The sequence below is a fragment of the Gymnoscopelus braueri genome (assembly GCF_963280865.1).
Source record: "Gymnoscopelus braueri genome assembly, chromosome: 22".
Taxonomy (NCBI): domain Eukaryota; kingdom Metazoa; phylum Chordata; class Actinopteri; order Myctophiformes; family Myctophidae; genus Gymnoscopelus; species Gymnoscopelus braueri.
The window spans coordinates 42,612,193-42,632,979 of record NC_137624.1 but is presented as its reverse complement, the minus strand read 5'-3'; the positions used below and the strand labels follow the sequence as shown (position 1 = coordinate 42,632,979).

General features: G+C 39.3%; 1 protein-coding gene across 3 annotated transcripts; it reads right to left on the bottom strand.

Annotated features, from left to right (window-relative positions):
- Positions 1-3,044: 3,044 nt before the first annotated feature.
- Positions 3,045-14,966, bottom strand: LOC308077750 (zinc finger CCHC domain-containing protein 9-like). 3 transcript variants are annotated; one of them, XM_080418646.1, is made up of 8 exons: positions 14,934-14,966; positions 10,758-10,855; positions 10,182-10,337; positions 9,444-9,721; positions 8,451-8,601; positions 5,701-5,793; positions 4,589-4,657; positions 3,045-4,248 (listed from the first exon to the last, which is right to left on the bottom strand). In XM_080418646.1, exons 2-8 carry the CDS (start codon positions 10,840-10,842, stop codon positions 4,133-4,135), a joined length of 948 nt encoding a protein of 315 aa, XP_080274772.1. In that variant the 5' UTR covers positions 10,843-10,855; positions 14,934-14,966; the 3' UTR covers positions 3,045-4,132. The 3 variants fall into 3 exon arrangements, with proteins under 3 accessions (XP_080274772.1, XP_080274774.1, XP_080274773.1); XM_080418648.1 differs by having other exon boundaries at positions 10,182-10,334; XM_080418647.1 differs by having other exon boundaries at positions 10,758-10,858; positions 14,934-14,952.
- Between the last annotated feature and the right edge of the window lie 5,821 nt (positions 14,967-20,787).

The following is a 20,787-nucleotide window of genomic DNA, read 5'->3' as shown; positions in this document are numbered from 1 at the left end:
TGTAGATCGGCTATTTTTGGCTAAAGTTCTCTGGGTTTCAAGCGGTTAATGTAAAAAAAAAAAAAATCATACCACACAAAGATTTGGCGGACCCCCTATAGTAGCTCTGAGGACCCCCTGTTGAAGACCCCTGCACTAGGATGAATTGGCTTTTCGTCGAGCGGCAAAACAGAGGCAACACAGAGGCAAATTCAGTACGACTTTCAAAAAATGCTTGTAGATCGGCTATTTTTGGCGAACGTTACCCCCCCCCCCCCCAGAATAAGGATGCTGGGGGTTCACACGTGGTTACAACAAAAGTGGCATTTAGATTTTTAAGCATAGTTGGATTATCGCGATCATGTCGTTAATCGCAATTATTTTTGCCGCAATAATGGTGAGGTGTAATGTTCATATCCCTGTCCCATCCACTGCTTACAGCAGGCCATTCATTATGATGATCAGTTCATAAAGAACCCCCAGGGGTCCTTGGGGGACCCCAGCAAAAGTAGTTAACACAGCATCACAATAATCTTAACCACCTTATCCATTTATATGTTGGCTATTCAGAAATATTTGAAAAAACATTGAAAATGTTTGGAAGATGTTGAATCATTTAGATGTTTTTTACACAAAAATCTTTATCTTCTGGGGGTCCCTGGTACAAATCATTTTCAGATGGGGGGGTCTGAACAGCGGCCAAATATGTATCAATGTGGGGGTCCTTGACACGAAAAGGTTTGAGAACTACTGTGCTAATGCATTACTAAGCCACGGAGCCCCCAATCTACACTGTTCATTTAACTCTGAGACCAGGAACACATCTGTCATTTCTAGATTTGAGCAAAAAAAACACATTATTTTACACTTTTTTACACAAAAATAGCAGATCTACAAGCTTGTAGATCTGCTATTTTTGAAAAATTGTGAAAATGTGTGCAAATCAGTGAAAATACATATTATTTTAAAGCGAACATTTTTAACTCAAATCTTTGCTTCTGAAGGGGTCTATGGAGGGGTCCGCGGCCAAATCCATATCATTTTGGGTGGTCCTTGACAATTATGAAAAAGTTTGAGAACCACTGATATTACAGCAACATCAGTATTTAGAGAACTGCGACCCAGGTAGGATGCATAAATTACGTCAGACTTCTCTATGACTAGTATTAAAATGAATACTTGTCTCTTTTACGTCCAATGTATTTGTATCTAAGTTCATAAAGTTAACAGAAGTATAACTAAATGCATTTGAAATAAAATACAAATGTTACTTTTCAGGATTACAATTTAAAAATAGTAAAAATAGCCGATCTACAAGCTCAAAAGCTTGTAGATCGGCTATTTTTGCTACTTTTGTGTGACATAGAATGACGGAATGCGGTATTAAATGCGAAAAAGGTTAAAATGTGGAGATAAGAGGTGTCTGCCCGACAGTATATGCAATGTGTCCCTCTGGAGTGAGTGTGTAAATATATAGTGTCCCTCTGGAGTGAGTGTGTAAATATATAGTGTCCCTCTGGAGTGAGTGTGTAAATATATAGTGTCCCTCTGGAGTGAGTGTGTAAATATATAGTGTCCCTCTGGAGTGAGTGTGTAAATATATAGTGTCCCTCTGGAGTGAGTGTGTAAATATATAGTGTCCCTCTGGAGTGAGTGTGTAAATATATAGTGTCCCTCTGTATCATCAAAGTTGCATCACCCCTGGTGTAGAGGGGGAAAAAAGAGCCGACTAAGTATAGTTCAAGTGATTAAATGTCTGAAAATACACATTAATCCAACATAGACTGATGATAGTGCTGTCAAAATCAGCGTATATCCACCTTTTTTTTGTGAATCAGATACATTTTGAGGCAAACAACACGTACGATATAAAGCTGTTATGGTAGGCTAAGTCATTGGTTCTCAAAGTGGGGTCCGGGGACCCCCAGGGGTCCTCGAGGGGGTTCCAGGGGGTCCCCAGCTAAATGATGGATAGGAACCAAATGGATCCTTATGGGTCTGTAGCTCTGAGAGTGTACAAATGGAACCAAATGGACCCTTATGGGTCTGTAGCTCTGAGAGAGTACAAATGGAACCGAATGGACCCTTATGGGTCTGTAACTCTGAGAGTGTACAAATGGACCCTGACGGGTACATTTGGTTCCATTTGTACACTCAGAGTTAAATTAACATTGATTTTACAATATGAATTGGGGTCCCAGACATATAAAGGCAAACAACGTGATGTGTTTTGTGATTGAGGCCAAGAAGTAGCCTTACTAGTTTGTTTTGGGATGTTTGGAGCCTTGTTTTTAAGGCCTTGGAGGTGTTGTGATACCATGAGGAGCATGCATCATCGTAATAACCTTGTATGAGGGCCCCTGCAAGAATCTTCAGAGTGTTCTTACTGACTAGACGACCAATCCTATACAAAAAGCGTGTGTCTGCTCATTTATTTGTGTCGTCACGTCCCATGTCACTTGTTTAATCTGTATCCTGACTGAGTTCTCTATTCTGATTGGACAAAATTTGTATCCCGACCTGATTCCTGTTACTGAACAAACACTAAAGTAATGATTACTATCGCAATATGCAGCTGTTTAACACTTATTTTAACCAAATAAAATCACTTGCCCTACTTTTGAATGAAGGAATCCAATGGAAAAAGAAAACATACTGTAGACAAACAAATCATTTATTGAATGTTTTACTCAAACGTTATATCAAAGTGTTGACATTATACAGTATGAACTATGCTCACAAAGTGGTCTTTCAATCCCACACTCAGAGCAGAGTTACAACAGGACATCGAGTAGGACCATCAATTAGGGATGGGACGACAACCGTCATACACTAGGACAGGGGTCTTCAACATTTCAGGCCAAGGACCCCCTAGCTGAGAGAGATGAAACAGGGACCCCCTCTATATTGTATGAAATTGCGTTTCAGATTAAACTTTTGTTTTACATGGTCTGCTCTTTTTTTTTGCCCCCTCTACACTAAAGCTCTTTGCCAAAAAATAGCCGATCTACAAGCTCGCAGTGCGAGGCGTTGTGAGCTTGTAGATCGGCTATTTTTGGCTAAAGTTCTCTGGGTTTCAAGCGGTTAATGTAAAAAAAAAAAAATCATACCACACAAAGATTTGGCGGACCCCCTATAGTAGCTCTGAGGACCCCCTGTTGAAGACCCCTGCACTAGGATGAATTGGCTTTTCGTCGAGCGGCAAAACAGAGGCAATTCAGTACGACTTTCAAAAAATAGCCGATCTACAAGCCCAGAATAAGGATGCTGGGGGTTCACACGTGGTTACAACAAAAGTGGCATTTAGATTTTGAAGCATAGTTGGATTATCGCGATCATGTCGTTAATCGCAATTATTTTTGCCGCAATAATGGGGGGGGTGTAATGTTCATATCCCTGTCCCATCCACTGCTTACAGCAGGCCATTCATTATGATGATCAGTTCATAAAGAACCCCCAGGGGTCCTTGGGGGACCCCAGCAAAAGTAGTTAACACAGCATCACAATAATCTTAACCACCTTATCCATTTATATGTTGGCTATTCAGAAATATTTGAAAAAACATTGAAAATCTAAAAATCATTTAGATGTCTTTTACACAAAAATCTTTATCTTCTGGGGGTCCCTGGTACAAATCATTTTTAGATGGGGGGTCTGAACAGCGGCCAAATATGTATCAATGTGGGGGTCCTTGACACGAAAAGGTTTGAGAACTACTGTGCTAATGCATTACTAGGCCACGGAGCCCCCAATCTACACTGTGTTCATTTAACTCTGAGACCAGGAACACATCTGTGTCATTTCTAGATTTGAGCCAAAAAAAAACATTATTTTACACTTTGGCTATTCAAAAATAGCAGATCTACAAGCTTGTAGATCTGCTATTTTTGAAAAATTGTGAAAATGTGTGCAAATCAGTGAAAATATATATTATTTTAAAGCGAACATTTTTAACTCAAATCTTTGCTTCTGGAGGGGTCTATGGAGGGGTCCGCGGCCAAATCCATATCATTTTGGGTGGTCCTTGACAATTATGAAAAAGTTTGAGAACCACTGATATTACAGCAACATCAGTATTTAGAAAACTGTTGGGATTTAGAAGGCATTTTGTGGAATCGGCTGAGAGCCGCGTACACTCTGACGTTGAGAAACGTCAAAACTTCACCACCTTGGTTTGTTTTGGCTTTTCTTTCTTCTCCGGTTGGTCCTGGACGTCCTCGTGGTCAGCGCTCATGTTGTTGGACAGCCATCCCACCGTCACAGAGTTAGCTATGAACAAACACAGAGTTAGCTACGAACAAACAGTTAGCTACGAACAAACACAGAGTTAGCTACAGACACACCACATCAACACAGAGTTGGCTATGGAGGAGGCACAAAGGAGCCTCTTAGTGTCTCCTACCGGAACCGCTGCCGGTCATCAGATTATTGTCTTAGGAATGAGACAAAAACTTTAAAAAAAAACATGAATTCAAGTCTCCATGGAGTGACTAATCCATAGTAGGGAAAATGTCATTTTGGGGGTGAACCATCCCTTTAATGCCTAGGACTGCTACAGTAGAAGTGTGCAGATGTATTGAAAGGAGAGCAGAGGGTCTCTAAGACTCACATGAAGCTTGGTGCTCTGGACAGTCCTTCTGGAAGTGTTCGACCGAACCACACACCCGACAGCTACCTCCTGCAGAGAAACATGTTATCAGTGTTGATTCAGTCGACTAAAAACTATGAAGAAAGATGTCTGTTGATTTACCTTTATTCACCCAGGAAAACGAAATAAAAACTAAGCTATGACGACTAAAACTAAGACAATTGACAATTTCGTCGCCAAATAAAAACTAGACACTAGATGTTAGTGAGGGACGAGAGGAGAAGAGATCCAGTAGAAGTAAGACTAGTCATCACAGGTGCGCGTGCGTGTCACAGACCGAAAACAGCAGATCTACAAGCTCACAACGCGCCGCGTTGTGAGCTTGTAGATCGGCTATTTTCGGCCTGCAGCTATAAGTGAAGATCATTTCGATGCCATCACGCCCCGTCAAAAAAATACATTTTAGTCGACTAAAACCTTACGATATTTAGCCGACTAAAACTAAACAGAATTTAATTCAAAAGACTACGACTAAAACTGAATCAAAATTTGCTGTCAAAATCAACCGTGTCAGTTAACCCGTTAAGACCCGAGGCCAATTCCACAAATGCCTTCTAAATCAGTAGTTCCAATAATAATAATCAAAACATAGCAGATGTACAAGCTCGCAAGCGTAGCACGAAGTGCCGCGCTGTGAGCTTGCATATCTGCTGTGTTTTGAACAGCCAACGGAAACAAATCTAGAATGAAAGAGATATCACTAAACAAACATCGTACACTTTTAACTTACATCATTGCTGTCGGGCAGAAAACTCTTATCTCCAACTTTTCCCCCCCTTATTTCTTTGTAATTTAACGCCCTATTGATCACACTACAGCGTCACACAAAAGCATCAAAAGCAGCAGATCTACAAGCTCGAAACGCGGCGCTTCGCGTCGCGTTTCGAGCTTGAAGATCTGCTACTTTTGTTGCTTTTGAATTGTAATCCTGAAAAGCAAATGTTTTGGACATATGAGGTTTCCACCCGACAGAGACCGTATGTAATGATTCAGAACACGTGTGCAAAACGACCGTTAACTAATAACGCCGAACGATGTCAAACAGTTGACATGAAGTGTGTTGGTTCTAATACCTGCTGCATAGAGGCCTTTGGGGTTATCTGGACAGGACGATGACAGGTGACCGTTCTGACCACAGATGAAACACTTTGCGTAGGGGTAGTCACCTGAAACACATGACCATGACCTTAACATACATGTTACAATACATAGACACATGACCATGACCTTAACATACATGTTACAATACATAGACACATGACCATGACCTTAACATACATGTTACAATACATAGACACATGACCATGACCTTAACATACATGTTACAATACATAGACACAATACATTGGCGAAAACTAAATAAAATAAATAAAATAAAAACTAAGCTACGACGACTAAAACTAAGACTAAATATATTGACAATTTTGTCAACAAATAAAAACTAGACTAAAATGTTAGTGAGGGATCTAGTGGAGAAGAGATCCAGTAGAACTAAGACTAGTGGAGAAGAGATCCAGTAGAACTAAGACTAGTGGAGAAGAGATCCAGTAGAACTAAGACTATTGGAGAAGAGATCCAGTAGAACGAAGACTAGTAGAGAAGAGATCCAGTAGAACTAAGACTAGTGGAGAAGAGATCCAGTAGAACTAAGACTAGAGGAGAAGAGATCCAGTAGAACTAAGACTAGTGGAGAAGAGATCCAGTAGAACTAAGACTAGTGGAGAAGAGATCCAGTAGAACTAAGACTAGAGGAGAAGAGATCCAGTAGAACTAAGACTAGTGGAGAAGAGATCCAGTAGAACTAAGACTAGAGGAGAAGAGATCCAGTAGAACTAAGACTAGTGGAGAAGAGATCCAGTAGAACTAAGACTAGTGGAGAAGAGATCCAGTAGAACTAAGACTAGTGGAGAAGAGATCCAGTAGAACTAAGACTAGTGGAGAAGAGATCCAGTAGAACTAAGACTAGTGGAGAAGAGATCCAGTAGAACTAAGACTAGAGGAGAAGAGATCCAGTAGAACTAAGACTAGAGGAGAAGAGATCCAGTAGAACTAAGACTAGTGGAGAAGAGATCCAGTAGAACTAAGACTAGAGGAGAAGAGATCCAGTAGAACTAAGACTAGTGGAGAAGAGATCCAGTAGAACTAAGACTAGAGGAGAAGAGATCCAGTAGAACTAAGACTAGTGGAGAAGAGATCCAGTAGAACTAAGACAAGTGGAGAAGAGATCCAGTAGAACTAAGACTAGAGGAGAAGAGATCCAGTAGAACTAAGACTAGAGGAGAAGAGATCCAGTAGAACTAAGACTAGTGGAGAAGAGATCCAGTAGAACTAAGACTAGAGGAGAAGAGATCCAGTAGAACTAAGACTAGTGGAGAAGAGATCCAGTAGAACTAAGACTAGTGGAGAAGAGATCCAGTAGAACTAAGACTAGTGGAGAAGAGATCCAGTAGAACTAAAAGACAAGTCATTTTATGTTTGGTTGCGCTCGGGTGTTGTGCTCTGAAAAAGGCAGATCTACAAGCTCACAACACGTCACAGCGCAACACGAGAGCTTGTAGATCGGCTATTTTCAGCATGCAACCAAGTGTAAAATCATCCATTACGACGCCATCAAGGCACCGCCAAAACACATTTTAGTCGACTAAATCAACTGTAGATTTAGTCGACTATAATCTTATGATATTTAGTCCACTGAAACTAGACTAAAAAATTCAAAAGACTATGACTAAAACTAAATCAAAGTTTACTGTCAAAATCAACACTGACATACATGTTAAAATACATCAGAGAGAGAGAGAGAGAGAGGGACCCTCAGTTTCATCTGGTCCTGATGTGAGCTCAGAGTGGAGCAGTTAAGGGGTTAAGTGTGAGTTCAAAGGTCGGGGACACTTTGGGACTCACAGCCTGGGGGTTCGAGACACGTTCCCCACATCCAACGATGCACGTAATAATCTCCCCTTTAATACAAACAGAGTAAACTAATGCACGTAATAATCTCCCCTTTAATACAAACAGAGTAAACTAATGCACGTAATAATCTCCCCTTTAATATAAACAGAGTAAACTAATGCACGTGATAATCTCCCCTTTAATATAAACAGAGTAAACTAATGCACGTGATAATCTCCCCTTTAATATAAACAGAGTAAACTAATGCACGTAATAATCTCCCCTTTAATACAAACAGAGTAAACTAATGCACGTAATAATCTCCCCTTTAATATAAACAGAGTAAACTAATGCACGTAATAATCTCCCCTTTAATATAAACAGAGTAAACAAATGCACGTAATAATCTCCCCTTTAATATAAACAGAGTAAACGGTACACGTGACTTTCAAGCCGAGTCATCTTTGGCCAAACTTAACCCATTAAGACCTGGAACTGTGTCATTTTTAGATTTGAGCTAAAAAGCATTATTTTACACTTTGGGCTATTCAAAAATAGCAGATATACAAGCTCATAGCGCGGCACCGAGTGCCGCGCTACGAGCTTGTAGATCTGCTATTTTTGAAAAATCGTGAAAATGTGTGCAAATCTTTGAATATATATATTTTTAAAGTGAACATTTCTAACTCAAATCTTTGCTTCTGGGGGTCCCTGGAACAAAATATTTTGATGGGGGTTCGCGGCCAAATACATATAATTTTGGGGGTCCTTGACGTGAAAAATATTGAGCACCACTGATATAGAAACATAGGTTTTTCAGAATACTGCTGAGATTTAGGAGACATGTAGAATCGGCTTCAGGTCTCAATGGGTACAGTAATAACATCTACCAACACATTGGTAACAGAAATGTCAGGCTTTTGCGTTTCCTCACCGAGAGCAGGGTCTACTTTAGCTCTGCATGTCTGCAGGTCGTGCTCCGTGGAGCCACAGCGGTAGCAGATACCCGTCCCCATCTCCTGGTCCCTACGGGCCTCAGGACACTCTGACACCCCGTGACCCGGCCTCCTGCAGTTAAAACACAGCTAGAGGACAGGATGGACAGAATGAGACAAAAGAGGAGGGGAAAAACATGAATACAACAGTATTACACACACGCACGTCAGATCGGGGGATTTTTTGGCGAGCGTAAATATTTAATATGAAATGTTTAATCAATGGAAATTATCATATTAAAGGGGTAGTTCACCCCCCAAATAACTTTTTTTCTATCGATTACTCACCCCATGGAGCCTTGAATTCATGGATATTTTTTTGTTTTTGTCGCATTCCTTCCTTTATTATTTGATTATAATAAATTTAGCCCCATTGATTCCGGTAGGAGACACAAATGCATTTGTGTCTCCTACCGGAATCAATGGGGACACATTTATTATAATCAAATTATTGGCTTAGGAATGTGACAAAAACAAAAAAATATCTATGAATTCAAGGCTCCAGATGGTCAGTAATCAATAGAAAAAAAGTTATTTTGGGGGTGAACTACCCCTTTAAGAGCTTGTGTTTAGTTGAGTTGAGTTTATTTCAGTACATTTTGTGGTAACATAGTTAATATTTCATAGGTAATACAAAAAAAAAACTAATTTATAAAGAAAAGAACCACATTTCTGAACAAAAATTTATAGGCTGAAGCCGTAGCTTATTACGCCTACCCTTTAACCAAACAAATACACAAATTAAAGTCACAATGGAGAGAAAAAGAAACGAGGTACAAGGACAAGACACTTTTCTGTACACGTACGTGTTTGCTGTGTATATATATAAGTATATGTACAGCAAACAATAACTACACAGTGTAGTTATTGTGAATAACTCCACTGTGACGTAATAAACCATGTTTCTCCTGATCTCTCTCTCTCTCTCTCACCATGCTGCTCTTCTTGTTGTCCTGTCTCTTTATCCTCCTGTCCTCCCTCCGTCTGTCCTTCCACAAGGCCGTCTCCACCTCCTCCCTCAGTCCTCTGTCCTCCTCCTGTCCTCCTCCTCCTCCTCCTCCTCGCGGTAGAGCCTGTCCCGTCTCCTGCAGGTACTCCAGGAACCCGTTGACGTCGGTGTTGTCATGATACTCCTTCTTCTTCCTGAACAGACCTGAGCCTCCTGTTGTTGTTGTGTGTGTTCGTCTCAAAGGGTCTGCTCCACCCGGGGCTGTTCAAAAGAATATACAACATTTAACACGTTAAGACCTGAAGTCCATTCTACAAACAGTTTTCTGAAAAACGTAATGTTTCTATATCAGTGGTGCTCAATCTTTTTCATGTCAAGGACCCCCAAAATGTACATGTATTTGGCCGTGGGACCCCCATCTCAAAATATGTTGTTCCAGGGACCCCCCCATGAAGCAAAGATTTGAGTTAAAAATGTTCGCTTTAAAATAATAAATATATTTTCACACATTTTCACGATTTTTCAAAAATAGCAGATCTACAAGCTCGTAGTGTGGCACTCGGTGCGCTTCGCCAACCTATGAACGATGCATACAAGGTTCACTCCCACTCCTAGGCCACAGTTTAACCCATTTAGACACTCTCTGCACTCTGATTGGTCAGGAACATACAAGGTTCACTCCCACTCCTAGGCCACAGTTTAAGTAAAAGTAAGTCTCTACCTCTGCCGTCTCTCCTCTGGGCCGCTGCTCCTCTGTAAGAACCTGCTGCTGCTCTTCCAGACGGACTGGACTGTGGTCTTCTTCCTGCTCCAGATCCACTGCTACTGCTGCTGCTGTTGCCTCCTGCTCCTGTTCCTCCTCCTCCTCCTCCTCCTGCTCCATAATTATAATATGCAAATACATGACTGACCAATAATCAAAATAAGGCCATACACAGCATTTAATAAACAAATTATATGTATATGAAAGAAAATTAAATGAAATACCGAAAAAGTCTGATCTTGAAGCTCACAAAGCATCGGATCGCGTTGTGAGCTGATGTGTTGTGAGCTTGTAGATCTGCTATAGTTCCAGTTAGTTTTTTATATGTTTGGAAATTTTCCCAACAGATGAATTTATACAGAATCTAAAAGAAACCATTCTGAAGGTTAGCCTATGCAAACATGTGTTTGTGATCATCATGTGACCATGTAGTGGTGTTTGTGATCATGTGACCATGTAGTGGTGTTTGTGATCATGTGACCATGTAGTGATCACATGATCATGTGACCATGTAGTGATCCTCTGCTGTCACACCTCCCCCTCCTTTCAGCTGGCTCCACGGAGTGGCTTCTGCTGCTTTATGTTTGTGGACGTTATTGGCTCTGGCCCACCTCGTCATGATGTCACTGGACCTGCTGGAGAAGGATCCAGGTCTTTACTTTCATAATAAACAGGTTTTGATGCTTTATTAACTCATTTTACATTCACTCATTTATTGTAGGGGACCTCCTCCTCCTCCTCCTCCTCCTCCTGGAACTCCTCGGGGTCCTCCCCCCGGACGGTCCGATACATAGCCCAGAGGTAGCCCTAGAATGTCTGATGATGATCTCACATACATGTCATGTGTTCCAAAATACACAGCCATAGATCGGTCCCACGCGCTTACGGTTAGCGGAGTGATCTGCGCGGCATTAAATCGCTCCGTGTTGCGTCTGTACTCGCCCAATCTGGGAACCCATCGCCAAATGAAAAGGAAAAACAGCGCCCTCTGCTGTTTTTTACTATCTCACTTGGCTCTGGGAGGAAGTCGACGTAGCACCCGTGCACAAGGAAACCGGGGTTTTGGTCTGCCCTCAGCCTTTCACTTCCGGTGGTGCGACTATGTTTTCATTCCCACTAACAATATTTCTACACGGAACACTAACACCACTTCTCCCAGAGAACATGGATCGACCAAAAACGTGCGTTTAGCAAAAATATCTCCACTTTTCCCACGAGATTCACGCGGACGTCGTTCTCTTGTCAGCCACGAGGCCGGAGCTGAAGTGACTGCTGGACGGAACACATGAAAAGTCCCTTTGGAAACGCTCTGTGTTTGGGAAGCACAAACGTACAACAGAGGCTATGAGCGTGACATCATCGTACCCGGAGGTTATGGGGGAACGCCTACCGGGTGGCCAAAAAAAACAACAACTTTCTGGTCTTGACAGCCCCATACACCCACACAGCCCCATACACCCACACAGCCCCATACATCCACACAGCCCCATACACCCACACCGCCCCATACACCCACACAGCCCCATACACCCACACAGCCCCATACACCCACACAGCCCCATACACCCACACAGCCCCATACACCCACACAGCCCCATACACCCACACAGCCCCATACACCCACACAGCCCCATACACCCACACAGCCCCATACACCCACACAGCCCCATACACCCACACAGGAAAGTCCTATGTGATTGTATTGTATTTTTTTAATAAGTTCTTGATAGCTATACAAAGATAAAAAGGGTCGGCATAATAAGCTAAGGCTTCAGCCTACACCTTTTTGGTTTATGTTACTATGACAACTAATGAAGGCGTTGTATTGATATGCTTTTAAATTGACCAAAATAAACTACTACTACTATTAAACAACGTTAAACATGTCAGCTGTACGGAAAGCTTAAATTGTCCTCTTTTTCTATCTACAAATTATTATAAAAATCCACCGTAGAGACACAGTTATGAGTTACTTTCTGTCACTACATTCTGTGCAGGTGATTTATGTATTTTTGTGTTGGGAGTTTGGAAGCGCTCGTTCTCAATAACCCAACGTCCCGCTGCCTCCTGCATCATGTGACATTTAGAAACAGGTGGTACGTAGGACTGTTGAGTGATTTACAACGAGCGCTTCCAAACTCCACCCGCTCCATGCTGCTCAACGCTCTGCCACTCAGTCTAGATGAGGAGGGGGGGGGGGGGGGGACGTGTCCCGGTGGAATACTCTCTATAGGGCATAGCAGTGGCGGCCATTTTCTGGTTCCACTTCAAAATACTCAATGCATTTTTCCCATTGACATTTCCAAAAATATTTATATCAATTCATTTAAGCCTAGAATCCTGGTGAATCATGACCATAAAAAAAATGTTTCTGTGATTTATTTTATTTTATATTTAATTATATGATATAATATATTTAATAAATACCCTTTGTTTTGCCGTTTTCACTTTTTTTTTTTCTCACAGAATCAAAAGTTGTATGGTCATGATTCACCAGGACCCTGGATGGCTTGATTCTAGGCTTAAATTAATTTATATAAATATTTTTGGAAATGTCAATGGGAAAAATGCATTGAGTATTTTGGAGTGGAACCAGAAAATGGCCGCCACTGCTATGCCCTATTCACACGGCGGCCATTTTGGAATTTAACATTGAAAGTGCCACCCCGTTGCCGTGGCAACCGGGGTGGCACTTCATTGACTTAAAGGGGAAGACCACTCATTTTGATCAGTGACATACGCAGGGTGTACTTTTGGCTGAGGGGGGCGGAGCCAAAAGTACACCCTGCGTATGTCACTGATCACATGACCTCAATCAATTATCCTTTTCTAGGCAACACAGAACGGGGGGGGGGGACTTTTTTCTTATTTCCACACAACAGCTCTAAGGTGCATTAAAGACATAGTTCAATGTTGAAAATGAGTGGTCTCCCCCTTTAACAGCAACATGGTCGCCGTGTGAATATGGTCTATGGACAGGTGCGTTGTGATTGGTGCGGGGCAATGAATCAATCACACCACCTGCCAACAGTGTGCCCCAAACATTTGTGCTTCCCAAAGGAAGTTTAGATACATTCGGTCCTTCACTCATTCCGGGCCCTTCGCCCGGACACTAAGTCGTCCGTGTGCAGCTCGTGGAAACGTGGAGATATTTGACTAAACACACGTTTTCTGGCAGAACATTCAAATGGATATGAAACTATAGAGGATAATATCTGACTCCAAGTCTTAGGAGTTCATTATTGGGTGAGTTACACACGCAGTTTAAAGCACTTTAATGCCGCGCAGATCCCTCCGCTAACCGTAGGAGCCTATGAGGATGGGACCGATCTATGGCTGTGGATTTGGAATACATGAAATGTATGTAAGATGATCACAGACATTCTATGGCTAAGAGAGAGAGAGAGAGAGAGAGAGAGAGAGAGAGAGAGAGCTACTTCTCAGAGAGAGTGATAATCGTTTCCATGTTGAAAAATGTTCATTTTCAAATATTAAAAAAAGCTGAAATAGCAGATCTACAAGCTTACAGATGTAAGCTTGTAGATCTGCTATTTCAGCTTCTTATTTTTTTTGCTTTTTTGTATAAAACTATTAAATATGTAAATCATTTCATTGTATATTTAACCCTCGTAGGGTCCTCGGGTCCTTTTGACCCGGTTTAACATTTTCAACATGAATTAAACGTATGTTAACATTTTTTGTTCTCTATGAAACTTCTTCTATTTGCCTTATTTACTGTACTAAACATGTGATATGAAAATGAAAATTTTCATTTTCATGAAAATGAAAATTTTCACCCAGGGCCTTCGGGTCAAAGTGACCCGAAGGCCCTGGGTGTGACTAAAACACGAAGACCCTACGAGGGTCAGCGGTGGCCTAGTGGTTAGAGGGGCGGCCTTGATACCGGAAGGTCCCTAGTTCGATTCCCCAATTCATCACATCAATCATGAATCACCGCTGAATAGCCCTTGAGCAAGGCTTCCATGCAGGGCCTGGCTGTAAATAAGTGTTAACTTAGTCCAACACCCTTGGTAAACAACAAACTTTGCTTTGCTTTGCTTACGAGGGTTAAGTTATTTGTCATATCTGCCCTGTGCATTTTTTTTTATTACAAAGCCTAAAAGTCTTCATATGTTCCAATGTGTTCAACGGCCCAAACACACAATTAAATCCTTAATCGCAATTATTTGAGTGACAAATAATCGTCAACTTAAATTTGTAATGGTGACAGTCCTATTGATGAGTTAATGCTTCACGTGTGTGTGTGTGTGTGTGTGTGTGTGTGTGTGTGTGTGTGTGTGTGTGTGTGTGTGTATTCGTTTTCAACTTGTTTAGAAACGTTGATCTAAGGCTGGATCGCACGCTGTAGCGAGTCCATGTTGTAGCAGAGACACAGCGTGCGATCCAGCCTTAGATCAACGTTTCTAAACAAGTTGAAAACGAATACACACACACACACACACACACACACACACACTGCTACAACATGGACTCACTGTGTAACTGTAACCTAGGATAATAACTATATAATATATAATAACACTGTGTAACTGTAACCTAGGATAATGACGTTAAACTAGTATTAATGACTTTGTACATTAAGTCAACAACAGTCTAAACAATACATTATGACAATAATAATAATATCAGTATGAATGACAATATATCAGTAAGAATGTAAAACTATAAGTATTTATAATACAAACTCACTGATCTGATCAGAATCAGAAACGACGATTCTCCATGTGTTTACCAAGGAAGTGCGTGGTGGACTCCTCCTCCTGCACATGCGCGTGCCGTAGAGTAGAACGCACTGCCGTTATGCTGCCCCCTGCTGTTCTGGAGGCTTGCTCTCTCTCTCTCTCTCTCTCTCTCTCTCTCTCTCTCTCTCTCTCTCTCTCTCTCTCTCTCTCTCTCGCTCTCTCGCTCTCTCTCTGTTTGAAGAGGCTTAATGGTGATTATTTTAGTGAATTATGGATAATGTGTTTGTTTTGTTTTGAAGTGTTATAACCCCCTATAAAACATGTCTGGTCAGTTGGTCAGCAGATGGTTTCATGAATGTATGTAAATAGACAATATTTTGGACCAATAAAAAAAAGTCCCTTTGGCTGCTGTACTAATATATAATATAACCACATGTATATTAATGTTACATCATGTCCATATTATATATTCTGCTGGACTAATATATAATATGACCACATGTATATTAATGTTACATCATGTCCATATTATATATTCTGCTGGACTCATATATAATATGACCACATGTATATTAATGTTACATCATGTCCATATTATATATTCTGCTGGACTAATATATAATATGACCACATGTATATTAATGTTACATCATGTCCATATTATATATTCTGCTGGACTCATATATAATATGACCACATGTATATTAATGTTACATCATGTCCATATTATATATTCTGCTCGACTAATATATAATATAACCACATGTATATTAATGTTACATCATGTCCATATTATATATTCTGCTGGACTAATATATAATATGACCACATGTATATTAATGTTACATCATGTCCATATTATATATTCTGCTGGACTAATATATAATATGACCACATGTATATCAATGTTACATCATGTCCATATTATATATTCTGCTGGACTAATATATAATATGACCACATGTATATTAATGTTACATCATGTCCATATTATATATTCTGCTGGACTAATATATAATATGACCACATGTATATTAATGTTACATCATGTCCATATTATATATTCTGCTGGACTAATATATAATATGACCACATGTATATTAATGTTACATCATGTCCATATTATATATTCTGCTGGACTAATATATAATATGACCACATGTATATTAATGTTACATCATGTCCATATTATATATTCTGCTGGACTAATATATAATATGACCACATGTATATTAATGTTACATCATGTCCATATTATGTATTCTGCTTGACTAATATATAATATGACCACATGTATATTAATGTTACATCATGTCCATATTATATATTCTGCTAGACTAATATATAATATGATCACATGTATATTAATGTTACATCATGTCCATATTATATATTCTGCTAGACTAATATATAATATAATGTTACATCATGTCCATATTATATATTCTGCTAGACTAATATATAATATAATGTTACATCATGTCCATATTATATATTCTGCTAGACTAATATATAATATGACCACATGTATATTAATTTTACATCATGTCCATATTATAATTCCTTTCCCACAGCACAGGGAAATTGTTACATTACTTAAACCTATTATGTCAGACCTGAGCTTTTGTTCTGAAATGTATAAATATATTATTGCGAGATTAAATGATACAATGTTATAACCCTTCAAAACAAAACAAACACATTATCCATAATTAATAAAGTAATCACCATTAAGCCTCTTCAAACTTATTTAATAAAACAATCTGTTTGTATTAATTGGGGGGGGTTCCTTGAAACAGTATCAGGGGAACTTAAAACAGTAGCTAGTTCGACCCTGTGAGGAGCTTCTCAAAATACAGAGACTGAGCTGTAATATTGACCGTGTCCACTGGAGGGAGACAGAGGCGTTGGAATGTAAACACAGTGACGCTGTGTCATCCACGTGTTAACTCCTTGTTTTACTTTTGGTACTTTAAGTACATTTAGATACCAATACTTTTTTTACTCAAGTAAATTTCTAATTCCGGACTTTTACTTGTAACAGAGTACTTCTACATTGCAATATTGATACTTTTACTTAAGTAGAACATTTGAGTACTTTTTCTACCACTGGTCCTTTGATCTTGAAGTCCAGTGCGCCATCGCGATGTTTGCTCTCCTAACGAGAGTCCATGAAGAGACAATGCAACACGTTATTATAGACTGAGTGCACATATATTATGTTATATTATTATATTATTACTATATTATATTATATTATATTATATCATGTTATATTATTATATTATTACTATATTATATTATATTATATTATATTATATTATTACTATATTATATTATATTATATTATATTATATTATATTATATTATATTATATTATATTATATTATTATATTATATTATTATATTATGTTATATCATTATATTATGTTATATCATTATATTATATTATATTACATTACATTACATTACATTACATTACATTACATTACATTACATTACATTATATTATATTATATTATGTTATATTATTATTATTATTATTATTATTATTATTATTATTATTATATTATTGCACATATGTTTCAGCTGAATTGTATTTGTTTATTTGTTTGTACCTGAGCAGTGCATTTAAGTTGTGTTTATCCCCTTTGGTTTATTGATTATAGAATATAGTGAATTGTTTATCCTGCTGTAAACAGTTTATTATATTTATCTTATTTAATGCTTTCATTCATTACATTACAAATTGTGACTTGATGATTATGGAGATTTGACCAACTTCATTAAATACAGACTCCATTATTCCTTATTGTAATACTGAATATAAATTGAAGTACTATTTATTATTTGTGTTTATTGTCTCCGCCAGGCCGAAAGGCATGGCGAGAGAGTATGTTTTACCCCCTGTCCGTCCGTCCGTGTGTGTGTCATTCTGTCATTTTGTGGACAACTAATCTCTGCACCGTTGGCTTGATCGCAGCGAAACTGTGCACACACACTCCCTGGATGCCAGAGCAGAACCTCTGGTCCACATTTTTCACATGGGACTTTTATAGCGCCACCAGGAGGCCAATTTGTGCAAAACACATTTTTGGACAGTACTCCTACAGATTTCGCAAATCGGTACACAGTATCTCTATAGTCATTAAAAGAAATGTCTCATTTCAGATTTTTCATATTCCATCCTGATTGGCAAAAATTGTCTTTCAAAGTTTGCAGGAGTACTCCGTTTTGAACAAAATGCCTCAAATCATGAACACAGCATGCAATTTCTGTGACATTTTGCACACACATTCCCATTAGGCCGAGGAAGAAATGCCATTTGAAAATGTTCAAATCAGCCTCATGGTGGCGCTGTAACAGGCCCTCATGGTGGCGCTGTAACAGGCCGATTCGTGTTTTTACCTATAACTGCACCGATCAGTGTAAAACTTTGTATGCACACTCTCTAGAGGCCAAGGAAAAACCTTTGCCCTGCATTTTTCACATTTGCCTTTTATAGCGCCACCAGGAGGCAGACTTCTGTAAAACAATTTTTTTTATATTAAGCCTTCAGATTTGATCCAAATCGGTACACATGCTCTCTATAGTCATGTGATCAAGACGGATCTATTTGATTTTCCATATTCCATCCTGATTGGCTAACATTGACATGTAATGTTTGCAGGAGTGGCCCGTTTTGAACAAAATGCCGCAAATCATGAACGCAGCGTCCGGTTACGGTGAAACTTTGAATGCACATTTGCACTACGTTGAGGAACAAATGCCACCCTTTTAACATTGGCCTGTTATAGCGCCACCAGCAGGTCAAATTTAGCAAAACACATTTTTAGAACAAAATGCCTCAAGCCATGCATGCAGTGTCCGATTGCCGTGCACGGCCTAGGAAGAAATGGCACCCTTTTCACATTGGCCTATTATAGCGCCACCAGGAGGCCAAAATAACCTACCTGACCTGGCGGAGACCTGTGCTCCGAGGAGCACTTTTTCTAGTTGATATTGTATTTCTGTTTCCTTTGTACAGCACACAAATCCCAACAGTAAATATATCACACTGAGCTCTCTGTTTCTGCCTCCTCATTCCTTATATGGTCAGCCTGACACGTGACCATTGCCTGCTCACCCCTGACCCCTGTCAGCCACTCCCACCTGAAGAAAAAACCTTCAGACATTCTTTCAGCTTGAATACTTTATTATCAGTTTGCAGATTGTACACTTAAAGGGGTAGTTCACCCCCCAAATAACTTTTTTTCTATTGATTACTCACCCCATGGAGCCTTGAATTCATGGATATTTTTTTGTTTTTGTCGCATTCCTTCCTTTATTATTTGATTATAATAAATTTAGCCCCATTGATTCCGGTAGGAGACACAAATGCATTTGTGTCTCCTACCGGAATCAATGGGGACACATTTATTATAATCAAATTATTGGCTTAGGAATGTGACAAAAACAAAAAAATATCTATGAATTCAAGGCTCCAGATGGTCAGTAATCAATAGAAAAAAAGTTATTTTGGGGGTGAACTACCCCTTTAAAGGGATATTTCACTTTTAAAAAAACAGTATCGTCTACTCAGGCTTTTGTGAGCCCCCCAGACAGTTTTTAAGTTGCTTGATTCATTATTTAGATATTTGATATTCATTTTATCAGACACGCCCCCTTCCTATACAAACCCATTGTAACTTCAAACTCCATTTTAACGTGTTAGATTCATCAAAAACACCCGTCCTTGGTTCTAGTGACTCATCCTGCCCTCCTAATACGTGAGGGGGCCGTGTTTTTTCGATTACTTTTTTCATTTATTATGTAGGCCTATGTTTTCTTTTTTTGCATTACATTTTTTTCATTTTCCAAAAGAAATATAATTTTTTTTTGAAAAAAGTAATTGAAAAAACACAGTCTCCTCACGCATTTGAAGGACAATGTCAGTCACCAGAAACAAGGACGGTGTTTCTGATGAATCTAACATGGTTAAAATGGAGTCTGAAGTTACAATGGGTTTGTATAGGGAGGGGGCGTGTCTGATAAAATAAATATCAAATATCTAAATACTGAATCAAGCAACTTACGGTCTGGGTTGCTCACAAAAGCCTGAGTAGACGATAAAAAAGTGTTTTTGAAAGTGAAATATCCCTTAAGTTAAATACATGCTATTTAACGGCAGTAAGTGTTATTTTATTTTTATATTTACTATTGCGTTGTTAAATCAATCAATATTATGGCATAACAGGATGATAACCTAAACCTACTGTTAAGTTTAATCATGTTAAAAATGTGGGCCCCTCGCAATTTCAAACTGCACCCGTCATCCTGGAGCCTGCCCTGACACACACACACACACACACACACACACACACACACACACACACACACACACACACACACACACACACACACACACACACACACACACACACACACACACACACACACACACACACACACACACACACACACAGAGAGAGAGTAGCATACTGTAGTGTGAGTATAGTGAGTATATATTATATTTTATTTGGCTGGGTGAGTTAATATTTAAAGCTGTGCTGTGTTTATTTATTTTTCTTAAACATTTTAATTTGTTATTTTTATAGGAGACAAACAAAGAGGTACAAACATTAATGTAGATCCACATCAACCAGAAACGTCTTTGGGTTGTGCTTAACGTTAATGAATCATTGTTATTATGCATAAAAGCACCAGTTACATTTAATGAACAAAGTAAACCATCTGGGTAGAGCAAGATATAGCAGGTTTCATTTAATAATGTTTGAGATCTGATAAAACCACAGGATGCTTTACTTAGAATGCCCGTAGCCACAGCTTTTACAAAGTGCAATTCTTCATCTGCCAGATTA